Below are 20,566 nucleotides of genomic sequence, written 5' to 3' on the forward strand. Positions count from 1 at the left end.
ATCACCTCCTCACTATTCTCCTGTCTCAGTAGTGAGGAGGCAACCACTGAGTTCTGCCTGCATCTACAACTAAAGAAATTGTTCTCAATGAGATGATTGGTGCCATGGTCTAGCCTTGAGCTCTGTGGTAAAGGGTTGGACTTGATGATCTGTGAGGTCTCTTCCAACCCTGATGATACTGTGATACTGTGATACTGTGATTTCTAAAAGCAACTTCCTTATAGGAGACATACTGGGGGAAGGGATAAGGACATGAGCATAGGGGATAGGCTTCCAATCAGGGTATCACTTTGGAAGAAGCTTTGATGTACAACATTCTGATAGACACCCTAATGAAGTTGCAGCCTGACCTGAGCCAGTCAGAGAGAGGACATTAACTCATCTCAGTGCTGCTTTCAGTTCCTGGTAATTCCCAGCTGGCTTTTGATTTAGTTTTATGGTGAGTTACTGTTCTGAAAATTATCTGCAAGTTGCACATGATCCAAATGCCTCTTAGAACAGCAGTGTCACAGATGAATATTGCTGTAGACTTGTCTTCTCAGGGTGGTTTTAGCCTTATTACTCTTGGTATCTGGGTCAGACACAGTGGGAGAGCAGTGTTTACAAAGCAGCAATGCAAGAATGAAATCTAGTCCAAACCCTACCTTCTCCTTGAAGCTTTTGCACAGGGGCTCTCCTGAACCAGAGCAGTGGTTGGTGACTCTCCCAGTGTTGCTCATGTTATGTCATTTTGAAATCACATCCACAGCATTTGGTGGGATGCTATTAATAGCCATGGTTCAGAGGGAAATCTGTGAGCTATGCAAGGAAGGGAAGTGTGCCTGTTGCAGGCTTGATGAGCTCTTGCTGTTGCTTTCTGCTCAGCCTCTTCACCCAGATAGGATTTCTGGAGTGTGCAGTGGAGAAAGGGAGGCAGCCTGTAAAACTGCTCTGGGAATGTGTGGATTCCAGTGGAAGGGTTGGGGCAGAGGGAAGGGATGGTCCTGAAGCCCTATCAGCTTCTTCAAGAAAGAATGAAGAGAGAAATGAGATGCCAGGCACAATTCACTGGAGAGCTGTTTCCCAAAATAGCCTTGGCATGTGGCAAAATCTGACTTGAGATGCCTTCCTTTCCTCAACTGATGGATGGACTTTGTGTCCTTCAGTTGTTAGTTGGATATCCTTGCATTCATCCCTGGGCACGAGAAGGATGTGTGATGAGCAGAGTTAGAGTGGACTAACTGTGGAATGGTTCTTTGGAAAACTACTTGGAATCAGGTGTAGAAAGCAGAAGATGTATTGTGGGTGTGTTGATTTGGTTTTGTTTGCCAAGCTACACTGTTGCTGGAAACTGAGGCTGAGGTAAATAGCAGACTTGTGGAGCATCTCCAAAAACACAGCTCTCATGTCACAGACTTGTCTTGCATCCTGTGCTGCAGGCAGCTGTCAAACTTGTTCTTCAGAAAAAGAAGGTGGTGCCAGATTTGCCCTAATGGGAATGGTGAAAGACTTAGAATAGAATAGAATCAACCAGGTTGGAAGAGACCTCAGAGCTCAGCCAGTCCAACCTAGCACCCAGCCCTGGCCAAGCAACCAGACCATGGCACTAAGTGCCCCAGCCAGGCTTGGCTTCAACACCTCCAGGCACAGCAACTCCACCACCTCCCTGGGCAGCCCATTCCAATGCCAATCACTCTCTCTGACAACAACTTCCTCCTGACATCCAGCCTAGACCTCCCCTGGCTCATCTTGAGGCTGTGCCCCCTTCTTCTGTTGCTGCTTGCCTGGCAGCAGAGCCCAACCCCACCTGGCCACAGCCTCCCTTCAGGTAGCTGTAAATAGCAATGAGCTCTGCCCTCAGCCTCCTCTGCTGCAGGCTGCACCCCCCCAGCTCCCTCAGCCTCTCCTCACAGGGCTCTGCTCCAGGCCCCTCCCCAGCCTTGCTGCTCTGCTCCAAACACCTTCCAGCACCTCAACATCTCTCTGCAATGGTGGAGCCCAGAAGTGGACACAGCACTCCAGGTGTGGCCTGAGCAGTGCTGAGTACAGGGGCACAAGAACCTCCCTTGTCCTGCTGGCCACACTGCTCCTGAGCCAGCCCAGGATGCCATTGGCTCTGCTGCCCACCTGGGCACTGCTGCCTCATCTTCAGCTCCTCTCTCCCAGCACCCCCAGCTCCCTCTCTGCCTGGCTGCTCTCAGCCACTCTGGCCCCAGCCTGTAGTGCTGCTTGGGGTTGTTGTAGCCAAAGTGTAGAACCCTGCCCTTGGCCTTGTTCAGTCTCATCCCAGTGGCCTCTGCCCACCCATCCAGCCTGGCCAGGTCCCTCTGCAGGGCTCTTCTACCCTCCAACAGCTGCACACCTGCTCCTAGCTTGGTGTCATCTGCAAACTTACTGATGCTGGACTCAATCCCCTGCTCCAGATCATCAGTAAAGATATTGCACAGGACTGTGCCCAGCACTGATCCCTGGGGCACACCACCAGTGCCATCTGCCAGCTGGATGTGGCACCATTCACCACCACTCTCTGGGCCTGGCCCTCCAGCCAGTTCTTCATGCATTTCAGAGTGAATCTGTCCAAGCCAGGAGCTGCCAGCTGTGCCAGGATTTGAGCTGCTGAGGTAGCTAGTGATTTCTAGGTAGGATGAGAGTCTCTCCAAAGTTGTGGAGAAGATGCTAAGAGGAAAGGATCAGAAGAAGCAGAGGCATACAGCTGTGAAAGCTGGGGAGCACAGCTCTGCTGAATATTGAGTGGAGGGTAGGTAGAGTGCAATGAGTGGTTTGAGTGTGTTTGTCCCTGATAGGGAAACTCTTACTGAGTCAGTTGCACTGACTTCTGGGCTTCTTAATGTGTAACAAAGAGGTTTTAACCTTCAGTGCAGGAGAGAATAGAAGACATTAATATGATTTTGGCAGACAGAGTATTCCAGGCTCCTCCCTACCTTGAAGATGTGGCCTTTGACAGCATTGTTCAGCTTGTACGGTGGAGGATGAGGTGTGGAGGTGATCAATATGGAAGCAGCATTCTCGTCAGAAGGAAGCCCTAAAAGGCTTTTATGTGAAGGTTTTGGTAGTAGCAGCAATTTCTTTCTCAGTTGTTTTTATTGATTCCCCTTTGGCAAGACTGGGGAGACTTGCTAGGATTGGGAAACCTTCCCTTCAGTTCTACTGCCTCCCAGATCTGAGTGGTGTTTGAAGTAGCTTTCAGTGTGCACACACAGGCATTGTCCAGTGTGAGCCAGCAGTGTGCACTTGCAGCCCAGAAAGCCAAGCAGAGCCTGGGCTGCAGCAGCAGCAGTGTGGCCAGCAGGGCCAGGGAGGGGATTCTCCTCCTCTGCTCTGCTGTGCTCTGCTGAGACCCCACCTGGAGTACTGCATCCAGTTCTGGAGCCCCTGGGACAAGAGGGCTGTGGAGATGCTGGAGTGTGTCCAGAGCAGGGCCAGGAGGATGCTCAGAGGCTGCAGCAGCTCTGCTGTGAGCACAGCCTGAAAGAGTTGGGGCTGTGCAGGCTGGAGCAGAGGAGGCTCCCAGGTGACCTTCTTGTGGCCTGCCAGGATCGGAAGGGGGCTCCAAAAAAGCTGGGGAGGGACTTTTTAGGCTGTGAGGGAGTGCCAGGAGTGGGGGGAATGGAGCAAAGGTGGAGGTGGGGAGAGTGAGGCTGGAGGTGAGGAGGAAGTTGTTGAGCAGGAGAGTGGTGAGAGGCTGGAATGGGTTGCCCAGGGAGGTGGTTGAGGCTCCATGGCTGGAGGTGTTTGAGGCCAGGCTGGCTGAGGCTGTGTGCAGCCTGCTCTAGGGTAGGGTGTCCCTGGGCATGGCAGGGGGTTGGCACTGGCTGCTCCTTGTGGTGCCTTCCAACCCTGCTGGATTCTGTGACTGTAAATGGCAGGAGGCCTGTAAGCTTTTCACATGTGAGCTGTGCTCATGGAACATCAGAGTTTCCTCCCACAGTGGGCTCGAAGTGTGGCACTGCTCTGCCCTGTATTTCCATGAACATCTGTGGAAAATCTCTTGGTCAGATTCTTTCCATTCAAGGCAAAACTTGCTGGCCTCAAGCAGAGACCTCCTTTCCTTTCTCCACTTGCAGTTGCAGAGGGATGTATTTATTCCATTTGTTTAACAATCTCCAATGTTAAAGGCATTTGTTTAAAACTTCCTGAGCTGAGAAATGAGCAGTGGATTTTGTCCACTGAGATTTATATGTATAAATAAAAGCTGGAAGTTAGAGGGTGTGGTGATGGTGAGGAGGAGCCTCGTAGGTCAGCACTTTCAAACAATAGCAGATTGTTCTCATCTGGATGTATTTTAAGAGCAGAGAGGATCTTGTGAGTCTTCTGTTCTGGCCTGATGGATACCGTGGGTGGCTGGACTAGTCTAGTAAAATAAATGCCTGGTGAGTAGCTGTGTGCAAGCTAAGCTTATCTGGGGGGCAGAGAAATGCTGCCCTGTATGAAGACTTCATAGCAGGTGTTGATCTGTTGGAAGGTAGGAGAGCTCTGCAGAGGGACCTGGCCAGGCTGAATGGGTGGGCAGAGGCCAATGGGATGAGATTGAACAAGGCCAAGTGCAGAGTTCTGCACTTTGGCCACAACAACCCCAAGCAGCACTACAGGCTGGGGCCAGAGTGGCTGAGAGCAGCCAGGCAGAGAGGGAGCTGGGGGTGCTGGGAGAGAGGAGCTGAAGCTGAGGCAGCAGTGCCCAGGTGGGCAGCAGAGCCAATGGCATCCTGGGCTGGCTCAGGAGCAGTGTGGGCAGCAGGACAAGGGAGGTTCTTGTGCCCCTGTGCTCAGCACTGCTCAGGCCACACCTGGAGTGCTGTGTCCAGTTCTGGGCTCCTCAGTTCAAGAGAGATGTTGAGGTGCTGGAAGGTGTCCAGAGAAGGGCAGCAAGGCTGGGGAGGGGCCTGGAGCAGAGCCCTGTGAGGAGAGTCTGAGGGAGCTGGGGGTGTGCAGCCTGCAGCAGAGGAGGCTCAGGGCAGAGCTCATTGCTATTTACAGCTACCTGAAGGGAGGCTGTGGCCAGGTGGGGTTGGGCTCTTCTGCCAGGCAAGCAGCAACAGAAGAAGAGGACACAGTGTGAAGTTGTGCCAGGGGGGGTCTAGGCTGGATGCTAGGAGGAAGTTGTCAGAGAGAGTGATTGGCACTGGAATGGGCTGCCCAGGGAGGTGGTGGAGTCTGTGTGGCTGGAGGTGTTGAAGCCAAGCCTGGCTGGGGCACTTAGTGCCATGGTCTGGTTGCTTGGCCAGGGCTGGGTGCTAGGTTGGTCTGGCTGAGCTTGAAGGTCTCTTCCAACCTGGTTGATTCTATGATTCTAAGTGACTTACTTTCCTTTCCCTTTGAGGGAAGCAGAAAGCAGGAAGCTCTGAGTCTCATATTGAGAAGTCTCTCTCCTTATGAGAAAACCATTTTGTGTTTGCTGTGCTCTGAGCCAGCTTCCCTCTGTTCTGTTCAGCAGAGGGCAGAGAGCTCTGGAGAGGCAAAAATAAAACAGTAGGGGAAGTGTCTCTCTGAAATCTTCAGCTCTGGATTGCATCTGCATATGAGCTCATGGCACAGCAATGTGTTAGCATTCACTTTGGAGAAAGCTGGGATGAACCAAGGGCTGCTGAAATGTGATGTGTGTGTTGATGTTGAAATTGCAATTAAAGTTCAGTTATGCCCTGCAGTGGCCCTGAGAGATACTCAGTCTCTGGAAAGGAGAATAGAAATGTTCTTAAAGGAAGGAAACCTTAATCCTGGCAATGGGTGAAGAGCAGTGCAGCAGGAGCTGCTTGGCCAGAGAGGCTGGGATTTTCCAGGCACTGCTCATGCACACAAACTTGCTTTGTCATTGTGTGCCTTTGTGCCTGTGGGCGTTCATCTGTAGCTGGAAGGGGAAACCACAGGCCAAAGCACTGAGCACTTCTTCCAGTAACAGCTGGTGTGAGGCTTGGGGTAAAACTTGCTAGGGAATAGCTCCATGAAGCAGCAAGGAGAGGGCAGGGGGCTGGAGTGCAGTGTAGGTGGAGGAGTTTCTTATCTGGAGACTCAGGACACGTCATGGGCCTCTCGGAATGAATTATTGGGTGCCAGGGAAGATGTGGATAATATTTTGGAGAACAGAGTGCTTGTGGGTTGCATCAGGCTTTATTCCCACTTGTGGTTTGTGGAGCTGGCTGACTGCGAGCAGGGGAGCTGCATGCAGTGATTGTGGCCTCCCTGATGGTGAAGGACTGAGAGAAGGCTGCTTGTGGGCAAGGGATTGCTCTGGATCTCTCTGTCAGTCAAGGCACTTGGCCCTTCTCTGATCTGCCTCACTTGTCTAGAGAAAGCACAGCTCCAGGCTGGGCAGGGAGTGGCTGGAGAGCAGCCCTGAGGAGAGGGACTTGGGGGTGCTGCTGGAGGAGAAGCTCAATAGGAGCCAGCAGTGTGCACTTGCAGCCCAGAAAGCCAAGCAGAGCCTGGGCTGCAGCAGCAGAAGTGTGGCCAGCAGGGCCAGGGAGGGGATTCTCCTCCTCTGCTCTGCTCTGCTGAGACCCCACCTGGAGTACTGCATCCAGTTCTGGAGCCCCCATTGCAAGAGGGCTGTGGAGATGCTGGAGAGTGTCCAGAGCAGGGCCAGGAGGATGCTCAGAGGCTGCAGCAGCTCTGCTGTGAGCACAGACTGAAAGAGTTGGGGCTGTGCAGGCTGGAGCTGAGGAGGCTCCCAGGTGACCTTCTTGTGGCCTTCCAGCATCTGAAGGGGCTACAAAAAGGCTGGGGAGGGACTTTCTAGGCTGTGAGGGAGTGGCAGGACTGGGGGGAATGGAGCAAAGGTGGAGGTGGGGAGAGTGAGGCTGGAGGTGAGGAGGAAGTTGTTGAGCAGGAGAGTGGTGAGAGGCTGGAATGGGTTGCCCAGGGAGGTGGTTGAGGCCCCATGGCTGGAGGTGTTTGAGGCCAGGCTGGCTGAGGCTGTGTGCAGCCTGCTCTAGGGCAGGGTGTCCCTGGGCATGGCAGGGGGGTTGGCACTGGCTGCTCCTTGTGGTCCCTTCCAACCCTGACTGATTCTGTGATTCTAAAATCAAGGTAACTCCCATCTGTGGCGAGACTATAGCTTATTTTTGTGCTGAAGTGCTGGCTAAAATGATTTAGAGAAGATCAAGCTGTCACCAAGGACCTAGATATTTAGGATCTCTTCCATTGTAAACATAGAACCTTGGTTGTTCTCCCTCCTTTTCTCATTTCCTTGCAGTTGTAAGGTGCTTGGCTTACTGAGCAGGGGAAATGGGGAGACATCAGGTCAATAGGGCTCAGGATTTTTTCTTTCTCCCTTTTTCCCCCTTTCTCCTGTCTGGAAATCCTTAAGCTCAGCCAATTAACTCAAACTTCAAGTCTTTCTTTTTACACTGCAGCAGTGTGAATCTGAGTGAGCACAAAGCAGTCAACTGATTTTGGTGCTTCTAAACACTTTTTCCTATTATTTACCTAAGTGGAAAAATTTGGAATACACTTTTTAGCTGCAAGCTACATCACTGTAGCATTTGGATTGGAGCTGCCTTCCTGGTCTGCATGAAAGCAGTGGTTGTGCAATTGGATCTGCCATGGAAGGGGACATTCAAGTGCTCTACTCAGCACTGCTCAGGCCACAGCTTGAGTGCTGTGTCCAGTTCTGGGCTCCTGAATTGCAGAGAGCTGTTGAGGTGCTGGAAGGTGTCCAGAGAAGGGCAACAAAGCTGAGGAGGGGCCTGGAGCAGAGCCCTGTGAGGAGAGGCTGAGGGAGCTGGGGGTGTGCAGCCTGCAGCAGAGGAGGCTCAGGGCAGAGCTCATTGCTGTCTGCAGCTACCTGAAGGGAAGCTGTAGCCAGGTGGGGTTGGGCTCTGCTGCCAGGCAAGCAGCAACAGAAGAAGGGGCCAGAGTCTGAAGCTGTGCCAGGGGAGGTCTAGGCTGGATGTTGTTAGGAAGTTGTTGTCAGAGAGAGTGATTGGCATTGGAATGGGCTGCCCAGGGAGGTGGTGGAGTGGCTGTGGCTGGAGGTGTTGAAGCCAAGCCTGGCTGGGGCACTTAGTGCCATGGTCTGGTTGGTTGGCCAGGGCTGGGTGCTAGGTTGGACTGTCTGAGCTTGGAGGTCTCTTCCAACCTGCTTGATTCTCTGAATCTTCCCCAGGCTGTGTAGTGACTACAACTCTGACTCAAGTGTACCTCATAGCAGAAGGTGGAGGATTAAATGGTCTTTGGGGATCAGTGCACAGCTAACAGGTCTCTGCTGTAACCTCCTGCCTTTTCAGGTGCTTTAGTGAGAGAGAACTGAGCAAACTACGAAGGTGCTGAATTCTGTTCTTTCATGTTAGAGTGCAGCCTGAGGTCCCAGGCACATGGTCAGAAGGCCTGAGGTCACACAGTATCACAGTATCATCAGGGTTGGAAGAGACCTCACAGATCATCAAGTCCATACCAGAGAAGAAAGATGCAGGCCAATGGGATGAGACTGAACAAGGCCAAGGGCAGGGTTCTGCACTTTGGCCACAACAACCCCAAGCAGCACTACAGGCTGGGGACAGAGTGGCTGGAGAGCAGCCAGGAGGAAAGGGACCTGGGGGTACTGATAGATAGTAAGCTGAAGATGAGCCAGCAGTGTGCCCAGGTGGCCAAGAGAGCCAATGGCATCCTGGCCTGCATCAGGAGCAGTGTGGCCAGCAGGACAAGGGAGGTTCTTCTTCCCCTGTACTCAGCACTGGTCAGGCCACCCCTTGAGTACTGTGTCCAGTTCTGGGCCCCTCAATTCAAGAAAGATGTTGAGGTGCTGGAACATGTCCAGAGAAGGGCAACAAAGCTGGTGAGGAGCCTGGAGCACAAATCCTATGAGGAGAGGTTGAGGGAGCTGGGCCTGTTTAGCCTGGAGAAGAGGAGGCTCAGGGGGGATCTTATTACTGTCTACAACTACCTGAAGGGTGGGGGGTGGCCCCCCAGGTGGGGGGTGGCCTCTTCTCCCAGGCAAGCAGCAATAGAACAAGGGGACATAGTCTCAAGTTGTGCCAGGGTAGGTATAGGCTGGATGTTAGGAAGAAGTTCTTCCCAGAGAGAGTGATTGGCATTGGAATGGGCTGCCCAGGGAGGTGGTGGAGTCACCATCCCTGGGGGTCTTCAAGAAAAGCCTGAATGAGGCACTTAGTGCCATGGTCTGGTTGACTGGATAGGGCTGGGTGCTAGGTTGGACTGGATGATCCTGGAGGTCTCTTCCAACCTGGTTGATTCTATGATTCTATGATTCTATGATTCCTCATAGTAAGCTGCAAGCAGTTTTCACAACTGAACTAAGGAACTTTCACTGTCATGGAGTTTGCTTAGGTTTAAAAGGGAAAAAAAAGGTAATTGTTTTCCCTCTTGAGCTGGAGAGAGAAGAGCACAGCCTCTCATGCATCTCTTGGCTCTGAAATCCTCTTCTTCTAACACAGGACAGTGGTTTATTTCCCTGGAGGTACAGATGGTAATTTGCAGATCTGCCCCAGCAGGGAGACAGCCAAAGAGAACTGCCTGTGGCTTACCGAGGGGGCATGTGTGATCATGAAATGACAGAGCAGCTGCTGCCCAGCAGCCTTCTTAGTGTCCAGGGAGCTTTGACTCTGGCGTGGGAGGCAGGGTCTGTGCTCAGTGACCCCGAACTGAGAGTACCTAGGGAGTGCTATGTTCCCCAGAGCACATGGCCTTTCCTGGCTGAGGGACCAAATGAGCTTTTACCCCTGTGACACTCAGTGGCCAGGAGTGCTCCCTGCACTCATTAGCTGTTTGCTGCATGCCAGCATTTGAAGCCAGTGTCTGTTGGATGTAGTAGATGCCTGGACTTTGAAGCTACAAATAAGGCCTGAGCAGCCCTGTCTGTGTGTGCCCTCTGCCTTTCCTTCTTTTCCCTGCCATCCTTGGCCTGACAGAGCTGACATCAAGCAGTGCATCTCCCTGGCTGCAGTCCCTGCCAGCATCTAGCCAAGATAGAGCCTGTTTGCTGGATTAGAGTATGTTGCCTGTTCCTGACATGATGTCACCTCACTCAGTGCTGGGATTTAAGATAGCCCCCAAGCTGTAGACAGTATTAGGATTATTATGGTGGTGTTCTGCCTTTGATCAGTGCAGCAGAGGTTATGTTCTGGGAAATGCAAGGATGTTCTTGGCAGATTTTGACAGTCTCTTTGTTTCTGTGACAGTTCACACACAGCTTGAGACTTTTTTGGTTACAGTTGGCAGGAATGCCCTGGTCCATGACTCCTGTAGTCCTGTATGACCTTCAACTTCTGGCTGCACAACTCAGAAGTAAAATTATGTGTCAGTGCCATGGACAGAGCAATCAGTGCACCCTCAGCAAGTGTGCAGATGGCACCAAGCCTGTGGCACAGTCAGCTTGCCAGAGGGCAGGGATCCATCCAGAGGGACCTGCACAGGCTGCAGAGCTGTGCCCAGGCCAACCTCAGGACATTCAACAAGGCCAAGTGTAAGGTCCTGCACCTGGGCAGGTGCAATCCCAAGCATAGATCCAGGCTGGGTGGGGAATGGCTGAGAGCAGCCCTGAAGAACAGGACCTGGGGGTCTGGGCTGATGCAAAGCTCAACAGGAGCCTGCAGTGTGAGTGCAGCCCAGACACAACCCTGTGCTGGGCTGCAGCAAGAGCAGTGTGGGCACAGGGCAAGGGAGGGGATTCTGCCCCTTGGCTCTGCTCTCCTCACACCCCACCTGCAGTCCTGGGTGCAGTTCTGCAGCCCCCAGCACAAGAAGGACATGGAAGTGTTGAAGCCAGTGCAGAGGAGGCCACCAAGATGCTGAGAGGGCTGCAGCAGCTCTGCTGTGAGGACAGGCTGAGAGAGTTGGGGCTCTGCAGCCTGGAGAAGAGAAGGCTTTGAGGAGACCTTAGAGTGGCCTTCCAGTATCTGAAGGAGACCTACAGGAAGGCTGTGGGGAGACTATTGACAAGGTCTGGTAATGCCAGGACAAGGGGGAATGGGTTTGAACTGGAAGAAGGGAGATTCAAAGTCAGATGTTAGGAAAGGGTTGTTTGCAGCGAGGGTGGTGAGACACTGGCACAGGTTGCCCAGGGAGGTTGTGATCTTTGATCACGTTGGGTGCTTCTGTGCTCCACAACCTCCCTGGAGGTGTTTAAGGCCAGGTTGGATGAGTCCTTGAGCAACCTGTTCTAGTAGGAGGGGTCCCTGCCTATGTCAGGGGGTCAGAACTGGCTGATCCTTGAGGTCCCTTCCAGCCTAAACCATTCTGTGATTCTGGAAAATGCCTTTTTTGATCTGAAGTCAAACAGGCTGCAGGAGGAGTATGGTTGTCATGTGTGTGTGAATGTCAGGAAAGAAATAGAGATTGAGTAGGGGCTGAGGAAGCAATCACATGAATCTGGTTCCATTTCCCCAGATGATCTCCTCATGCTGACCTGAAGTTAGGGCTGCAGCCTGCTTGTGAAGTCTCTACTGGAACAGCTGAACTTCAAACTAATCTGCTTCTCTTATTTCCTTTAATATGTTCTAGCAGAAGCATAGAATCATAGAATCAACCAGGTTGGAAGAGACCTCCAAGATCATCCAGTCCAACCTAGCACCCAGCCCTAACCAATCAACCAGACCATGGCACTAAGTGCCTCATCCAGGCTTTTCTTGAAGACCTCCAGGGACGGTGCCTCCACCACCTCCCTGGGCAGCCCATTCCAATGCCAATCACTCTCTCTGTGAAGAACTTCTTCCTAATATCCAGCCTATACCTACCCTGGCACAACTTGAGACTGTGTCCCCTTGTTCTATTGCTGCTTGCCTGGGAGAAGAGGCCACCCCCCACCTGGCTACAATGCCCCTTCAGGCAGAAGCATAGGGTTTTGGCTGTTAATCCACACGTACCTTCTCCTTCCTCCCTTCCACCTTTTTTCTCTGTTAGGATACCTTGCAGTCTTCACTGCAAATAGGGAGGCCTTCTGCTGTCAAAATGGATACATGGCTCTGGGATTCTATCTCTCCACACTGCCCACAGTTGTTTCTGGGGCAGACCAGAGGACAGTAAGACATTAATGGAATAACAAAGAGCAGCACATTGTGCCTGGTTGAAGTTAGGAGGAGAATTTTGGATGCCACAGAGCTGCATTGGAATTGGAATTAATTTCTTAGTGAAAATTTGGGAAAGTTCTGCTTTTTAGCTTGCATAGCTCAGAAGTTAACCACCATATTATCATGGTGTCTGAGCATTTCATGTCATCAACACTTTGCAGCTGGAGAAGTAACTGCACCCTTGGGCTTTGAGACATCTTCTACAGAAGAAACTTATCTGTGGCAGAGCCTGAAGGAAAACTCCCAGAAAAGTGTTATCAGTTGCAGTTCTTGCATCATGTTTCAGTTCCATAGCAGAACCATCTGTACTGTTAAAACACTGCCTTCATCTAACTTGAATCCCTATTGACAGCTTCAGCCTCAAAGATCTACACTGCATGTAATGGTTTGGGAGTTGCCCCTGCTACACTTAAGAAATCACCCAGACTAGGCTCAGCCAGCTGGAAGTTAAGGGATGAGGCTTTATATTGACAGCTTAGCACAAGATACAAGGAGATAGATACAATAGTTACAGCTATAGGCAGAAATAGACAAGGTAAAGGTAACACAGAAACACAACAGCCCCCCCAGGAACCAGAGTGCCCAGGAGGCTCCTGACCCAAACCTCCTCCCAGCTCCAACCCCCTTTCCCTCCCTTCAGAAATAACCAGACCAATCCTCATATATCTCATGTGATAAATCCAGAGACATCTGAGGTGAGATGTCAAAAAGACAACAAGGAGGTTAGGGGAAGTAAAGGTCTAGGTCAGATCAGAGTTAAGGCAGAGGCAACCACACACAGACTGCCAGGGAGAAGGAGCAGAGCTGAGAACTGAGCAGTGAGTGTCTTATCTATACTTTGACTAGTTCTGTTTCTCAGCAGAAGAATGAGTGATATAGGTTGCTGTTGGGTTTTTTTCTTCCTTCTCACAGCTAAGGATTTAATTTCTCTCAGTAAAATACTCCAGTTAGCCTCAAACCAGCACCCTGGATTAGCCTGAAGATCTAAAGGCTTGTGCTCTTCGGAGACACCGGTGGAAGGGCAGTGTGATGGTCTGGGAGTTCCCTGCTCCCCTGCTCTTATGAAATCACCCAGACTGGACTCAGCCAGCTGGGAGTTAAGGAATGAAGCTTTCTATTCACAGCTCAGCACAAGATGCAAGCAGAGAGTTACAACAGTTACAGCTATAGACAGACACAGAGAAGTTAAAGGTGATACAGAAACACAACAGCCCTGCCAGAAACCAGAGTGCCCAGGAGGGGCTCCCAACCACCCTTCCACCTTCTCCCCACCCCTCTACCTTATCCCAAGCATTGCCTTATGTTCAAGGTGAGTTTGGAGGGTTGGCCAGGGGGGTTAGGAAGCAGATGGATCAGTCAGGTAGCAAGTTCGGTTAGAGAGAGAAGTTCATGCAGCCCTAGAGCCAGAGAGCAACTCCCTTATCTATGTTTGTGTTCTTACCCATCTCAGCAAGCCTAGGAGTGCAGCAGACACCACCAGTGTTCACTTTTCACAGCCTGTCATCTATTTCTCACTAAAACATCCAGCTAGCTTTAAACTAGCACAGTGCCTCATGCTCAAGGTGAGCTGCGAGGATTGGCAAGGGGAGGTTAGAAGCAGAAGGGTTAGTTACACTGAAGCAGCAGCCTAGGGAGAGCAGCACAGACCAAGTCTGACAAGCACACACATTCACTCTGTCTTATCTGTGCTTGTGTTCTCATTTTTATCCATCTCAGCAAGCCTAGGAGTGCAGCAGACAGCACCAGTGTTCACTTTTCACAGCCTGTCATCTATTTTTTCTCATTCAGATATTCCAGTTAGCCTCAAACCAGCACCACCAGTGTCTCTGTTCTGGTTTAAACTTCCCAGAGACTCAAATCTAGTTAATAGAACCAGTAACAATTTCTAGGATGCTTTTCCCCTCTTCCACTTGCCCCTTTTTTCAAAGAAAGGGAATTGGATGTAGAGAGGGGAAGGGAAAACACACCCAAATAGAGTCTCACTGTGATTTGGGAGTTAAAAGGAGAATAACTAAAAGGTATTTGAGGTAGGGGAGTTACAAAGAAGGCATAGGGAAGGGAAAACAAGGTACAAAATATGGATATACAACCAGATTGATGGCAGTGGGCTTTCCACACCTTGTGCACTGATGGCCAGGTGGTAAAACAAAGTAGCAGGACAGGAAGGTGATGCTGCCAGGCAGGGTGAGAGAGAGAGAACCAGGCAGTTCCTCTGTTTTTACAGGGGTCTGGACAGGGAGTGGGCTAACCACCACACCTGGAGTAAGGCTCGGGCCCACCCTGTGGAGGAGTCAGGAGGACCTGGGGGCAGGGTCAAGACCACTCCTTTACAACCAGCTTCTTTTGCATGCAGTGCAGTAGAAGGCAGAGTTGGGCAGCAGCCTGTTGGGTGACAGGTTTGGCTACTTGGAGGGCAAATGGCAGTTCTCACAAAACAGTTGTCCCTGGTTGCTTATCCTCACTGCAGAGCTCTCTCCACAGGCCAGCAGAGAAGACTTCCAAAGCAATGCCAGAAAAGAATGGGACACTGAGGAGAAGCCTGCCACGAATAACTGTGCCTGCTCTTTCCTAGGTCCCGTGTTCAATGTCTCAGTGCACTCTGACAACCCCACGGTTTACCAGGGCGAGCTGGCAGATCTGCTCTGCATCGTCACCACCGAAGGGATGCCCCTCGAGCCAGGTACACAGCAGCACCTCTCTTACCTGCTTGCCTCCACAAGACAGAGTGACACCAGCAACACAACCCTGGGTCCTGAGTGGGACTGGAGAATGGAGGAGAACCAGCGTTGAAAATCCTGTAGTATGAACTCAGAGTCATAGATTCATAGAGTCTGTGGTTCCTTCTGTAGGATTTTCATCCTAGGGAAGATCTTAGGGGGTGATTGCTGGAGAATATGTTTGCTTTACACAGCCCAATTTGAAATACAGTCATAGAATCAAACAGGTTGGAAGAGACCTCCAAGCTCAGCCAGACCAACCTAGCACCCAGCCCTATCCAGTCAACCAGACCATGGCACTAAGTGCCCCAGCCAGGCTTGGCTTCAACACCTCCAGGGATGGCGACTCCACCACCTCCCTGGGCAGCCCATTCCAATGCCAATCACTCTCTGTGACAACAACTTCCTCCTAACATCCAGCCTAGACCTGCCCTGCCACAGCTTGAGACTGTGTCCCCTTCTTCTGTTGCTGCTTGCCTGGCAGCAGAGCCCAACCTCACCTGGCTACAGCCTCCCTTCAGGTAGCTGTAGACAGCAATGAGATCCCCCCTGAGCCTCCTCCTCTGTTTCACAATCCAAGGAGATGAGGGAAGGTGGGAGAAAGTCTTACTGCTAAACCTCCCACTGCTGGCAGTCTTAACCTACAGCCACTAGATGGGCTGTGAAAGCTTCTCCTATTTCCTTTAATTGGAAAGGAGGTCTATTCACAACCCCCCCTAGAAGGAAATAGTCATCTCTAAACAAATCTTGAAGTCACTTGGCCAACCAGCTTCACACTTCAGAGTGAATTTAGGGCTTGATGTAAGTCTAAATAATTGACTGCCCAGGTGGACAGGAGAGCAAATGGCATCCTGGGCTGGCTCAGGAGCAGTGTGGGCAGCAGGACAAGGGAGGTTCTTGTGCCCCTGTACTCAGCACTGCTCAGGCCACCCCTGGAGTGCTGTGTCCAGTTCTGGGTTTCTGAATTGCAGAGAGATGTTGAGGTGCTGGAAGGTGTCCAGGGAAGGGCAACAAAGCTGGGGAGGGGCCTGGAGCAGAGCCCTGTGAGGAGAGGCTGAGGGAGCTGGGGGTGTGCAGCCTGCAGCAGAGGAGGCTCAGGGCAGGGCTCATTGCTATTTACAGCTACCTGCAGGGAGGCTGTAGCCAGGTGGGGTTGGTCTCTTCTGCCAGGCAAGCAGCAACAGAAGAAGGGGACAGTCTGAAGTTGTGCCTGAGCATGTCTAGGCTGGATGTTAGGAGGAAGTTCCTGCCAGAGAGAGTGATTGGCATTGGAATGGGCTGCCCAGGGAGGTGGTGGAGTGGCTGTGGCTGGAGGTGTTGAAGCCAAGCCTGGCTGGGGCACTTAGTGCCATGGTCTGGTTGATTAGATGCACAGAGGACTGGAGCAGCTCTGCAATGAGGACAGACTGAAAGAGTTGGGGCTGTGCAGGCTGGAGCAGAGGAGGCTCCCAGGTGACCTTCTTGTGGCCTTGCAAGATCTGAAGGGGCTCCAAAAAAGCTGGGGAGGGACTTTTTAAGCTGTGAGGGAGTGGCAGGAGTGAGAGGAATGGAGCAAAGGTGGAGGTGGGGAGAGTGAGGCTGGATGTGAGGAGGAAGTTGTTGAGCAGGAGAGTGGTGAGAGGCTGGACTGGGTTGCCCAGGGAGGGGGTTGAGGCCCCATGGCTGGAGGTGTTTGAGGCCAGGCTGGCTGAGGCTGTGTGCAGCCTGCTCTAGGGTAGGGTGTCCCTGGGCATGGCAGGGGGGTTGGCACTGGCTGCTCCTTGTGCTCCCTTCCAACCCTGACTGACTCTATGATTCTATGACTACTGCAGCCTAAATGCCAAAAATGAATGTTTCATGCTGATGCCTTCAGAGGTAAGCCTTCTCTTTTCATGTGGAAGAAGAAAGCACTGATGGCTTTAAAGGCAAATTATTATGAAGAGCAGAAAAAATCAGAGCACTGCTTAAAACCCAGCTGCTTGCTAGGCATTGCCTGGGCTGCTTTTCATCACAGTGTTGTAGGAATATCTGATTATTTCATCCAAAATTTCTGTTTGGAGTGAGTTTACTTTTTTTATTACCTGAAGCTGTTTCATCTCTGTGAGCAGGAAAATACATTTAAAGTAAACCTCTAAATATGTATGTAAATATAGGCATGGACAGTTAAAGATGTCATGACTCATGCAGAAATGAGGACTGTACAGGTTAGCCACAACAAAAGAGGTGCTGTGCAGAAGCTGTTAGCATAAAGCAGGATCTGATGGGATGAAGGACCAAGCTCAGGCACATCACTCTGCAATTCAAGCTATCTGTTGTACAGTAAATCTGAGTGTGGTGGGAAGCAGTTTGTTAGATTACAGCTGGGTGCTGCCTGTGAAAGAGTGATAGAATGCTCTGGACTGTGTTATTTAAATGGTGGCAGGGAGGAGAAGCTGAGTGCACTTCACTGCTGTCAAAAGATTCATACCCTGGGACACGGGAAGCAGCGGTGCGTGCCTGGATGGACCTGTCAGTCTGTCCTGCAGTTTATGCTCAGCAGGAAGCCTCCTCTAAGGTGAGGTCTGCCCAAGCTCTTAAGAGTGTTGTTGTGAGGCAGGACCCAAACAAAGCAGCTGGCTACCTTTTCAAAGCAATAATTGCTGGCAGGGAGCAGCTGCTGCTTCTGCTGCTGTGTGACAGCTGAAAGAACCTTGGGGTTGCCTTGTGAAAGAGGCCTCAGCATCCCTGACTCACTTCAAATTTGCAGAGAGGCTGTTTAGTATATTGGGGCTCTGCTGTCAGTGCTTCTTGCAGTTGGCTATGTGATGGGTTTTGTCTGCTTGGTAGCTTGAGACTAGGAGAAGCACTGACAGTATCTTTATTGATGATCTGGACCAGGGGATTGAGTCCAGCATCAGTAAGATTGCAGACGGCACCAAGCTAGGAGCAGGTGTGGAGCTGTTGGAGGGTAGCAGAGCCCTGCAGAGGGACCTGGCCAGGCTGGATGGGTGGGCAGAGGCCAATGGGATGAGACTGAACAAGGCCAAGTGCAGGGTTCTGCACTTTGGCCACAACAACCCCAAGCAGCACTCCAGGCTGGGGCCAGAGTGGCTGAGAGCAGCCAGGCAGAGAGGGAGCTGGGGGTGCTGGGAGAGAGCAGCTGAAGATGAGGCAGCAGTGCCCAGGTGGGCAGCAGAGCCACTGGCATCCTGGGCTGGCTCAGGAGCAGTGTGGGCAGCAGGACAAGGGAGGTTCTTGTGCCCCTGTGCTCAGCACTGCTCAGGCCACACCTTGAGTGCTGTGTCCAGTTCTGGGCTCCACCATTGCAGAGAGATGTTGAGGTGCTGGAAGGTGTTTGGAGAAGGGCAGCAAGGCTGGGGAGGGGCCTGGAGCAGAGCCCTGTGAGGAGAGGCTGAGGGAGCTGGGGGTGTGCAGCCTGCAGCAGAGGAGGCTCAGGGCAGAGCTCATTGCTGTCTGCAGCTGCCTGCAGGGAGGCTGTAGCCAGGTGGGGTTGGGCTCTGCTGCCAGGCACCCAGCAACAGAAGAAGGGGACACAGTCTGAAGTTGTGCCAGGGCAGGTCTAGGCTGGATGTTGTTAGGAAGTTGTTGTCAGAGAGAGTGATTGGCATTGGAATGGGCTGCCCAGGGAGGTGGTGGAGTCACCATCCCTGGAGGTGCTGGTGGACAAGAAGCTAAATATGAGCTGTCAGTTTGTTCTTGCCGCCCAGAGAGCAACCAGAGCCTGGGCTGCATCAGGAGAAGTGTGGGCAGCAGGGTGAGGGAAGTGATCTTCCCCCTCTGCACTGGTGAGACCCCACCTGGAGTACTGCATCCAGTTCTGGAGCCCCCATTACAAGAGGCGTATGGATGTGCTGGAGTGTGTCCAGAGAAGGGCCACGAGGATGCTCCCAGGGCTGCAGCAGCTCTCTGTGCTGTTTATGGGTGTGACACATTGGGTGCTTCTGTGCTCCACAACCTCCCTGGGCAACCTGTGCCAGTGTCTCACCACCCTCACTGCAAAGAACCTTTGCCTAACATCCAGTTTGAATCTCCCCTCTGCCAGTTCAAACCCATTCCCCCTTGTCCTAGCATTACAAGACTTTGTCAGTACTCCCTCCACAGCCTTCCTGTAGGTCTCCTTCAGATACTGGAAGGCCACTCTAAGGTCTCCTCAAATCCTACTCTTCTCATGACTGAAGAACTTCAACTCTCCTAGCCTGTCCTCATAGCAGAGCTGCTGCAGCCCTCTCAGCATCTTCATAGTCCTCCTCTACACTGGCTCCAACACTTCCATGTCCTGCTTGTGCTGGGGGCTCCAGAACTGCCCCCAGGACTGCAGGTGGGGTCTGAGGAGAGCAGAGCCAAGGGGCAGAATCCCCTCCCTTGCCCTGCTGCCCACACTGCTCTTGCTGCAGCCCAGCACAGGGTTGTGTCTGGGCTGCACTCCCACTGCAGGCTCCTGTGGAGCTTTGCATCAGCCCAGACCCCCAGGGCCTGTTCCTCAGGGCTGCTATCTGCCTTTTGCCACCCAGGCCGTAGTTGTGCTTGGGATTGCACCTGCCCAGGTGCAGGACCTTACACTTGGCCTTGTTGAATGTCCTGAGGTTAGCCTGGGCCAACCAGCTGTAGGACTGGGGGAATGGAACAATGCTAGGAACAAGTAGACTCAGACTGGATGTTAGGATGAAGTTCCTCACCGTGAGGGTTGTTATATCTTGGAACAGGTTGCCTAGGGGAGTGGTGGAGGCCACATCCCTGGAGGTGTTTAAGGCCAGGCTCAGTTAGGCTCTGGACAGCCTGATGTAGTCTGAGATGTTCCTGCAATGGCAGGGGGGTTGGAACTAGATGATGCTTGTGGTCCCTTCCAACCCTGACTGATTCTATGAGCAATATGTATGCTGGGTGTATCAAGCTGAGAGGTCAGGTGCCACCCCTCCTGCCTTTTTGAATGCACCATCAGAAAAGTTAAAGCCCTTCCAAGGAGCTGGAGAGAAGGTAAATAACCAATGGCCTTTGTCACGCTTAGATCCATCCAGTTCTCCCTGGAAGCATCACTTCTGGGTTGGGACCCATCTGGTGGAGGCAGTTCAGGATGCCCTGTGTGCATATGCGTGTGTGTACACAACCTCTGGGAAGGTTCTTAAAGGCTGGGGAAGGTTTTGGCGTGACTGCTGCTTGCTTTCAGTGCCTTTGTTTCTCTGAGCTCCTGAGCTCAAGTGCGCCACTGCCCCGTCTGCAGACACGCTCCTTTTGCTTTGGTTGGTGCTTGGGATTGATGTGAGGGGAGTGTGTGTGTGTGCCGAGGGGAACAGTAGGGCTTCTGTGCCCTGAAGATATAAAAGCTGCTTCTGATCTTTCTCTTGAATAGACATTTTCACAACCATCTCTCTCAGACTTCCCAGGTCATCCCATCTTGAGCTGTGTGCACAGGGATTTCAGAGTATTACTGTGCCTGAAAAGAGATGGGGGTTTTCATCTCTTCCAGACAGACCCACTGGGCACTCAGGAGAGTTTAACAAAACCAGCTTGTTTACCTCTTGTGTGGCTTGAAGTGGTTTGCTTAGCTCTCTAGGAAGCCCTATTCAACCTTCTTTAAATGTAGTAAACAAAGAGAGGCTCAAAAATGTGCTTCAGTGCTATAACAAGATGCTGAGAGAGCTCCACTCTAAGCAGTGAAACTGTGTGGATCCTAAGACCTGGGCTAGAAATAGGATTCCCTGGTTTTTATGAGGAGTGATTGGCCAGGGAAGCAGCTAAGCCCCAGACAGCTTAGTCCTGTGTGTCAAATTCAAATGTACATAAAGATGTGCTTTACATGTTGATGATCCTCACCAACTGAGGAGAGGAGGAAACACAGCACTGCTATTGCTCTGC

The 20,566-nt window shown here is 51.9% G+C and overlaps 1 protein-coding gene across 1 annotated transcript in view; it reads left to right on the plus strand.

The window, feature by feature from the left end:
- PTGFRN (prostaglandin F2 receptor inhibitor) overlaps positions 1-20,566 on the plus strand; it is a 117,740-nt gene that overhangs the window by 85,395 nt on the left and 11,779 nt on the right. Inside the window, exon 7 of the mRNA XM_064152261.1 lies at positions 14,590-14,697. Within this exon, the coding sequence (XP_064008331.1) occupies positions 14,590-14,697 (108 nt within the window). The remainder of the gene's footprint in view (positions 1-14,589; positions 14,698-20,566) is intronic.

Source organism: Pogoniulus pusillus, chromosome 12 (assembly GCF_015220805.1).
Source record: "Pogoniulus pusillus isolate bPogPus1 chromosome 12, bPogPus1.pri, whole genome shotgun sequence".
Lineage (NCBI taxonomy): Eukaryota > Metazoa > Chordata > Aves > Piciformes > Lybiidae > Pogoniulus > Pogoniulus pusillus.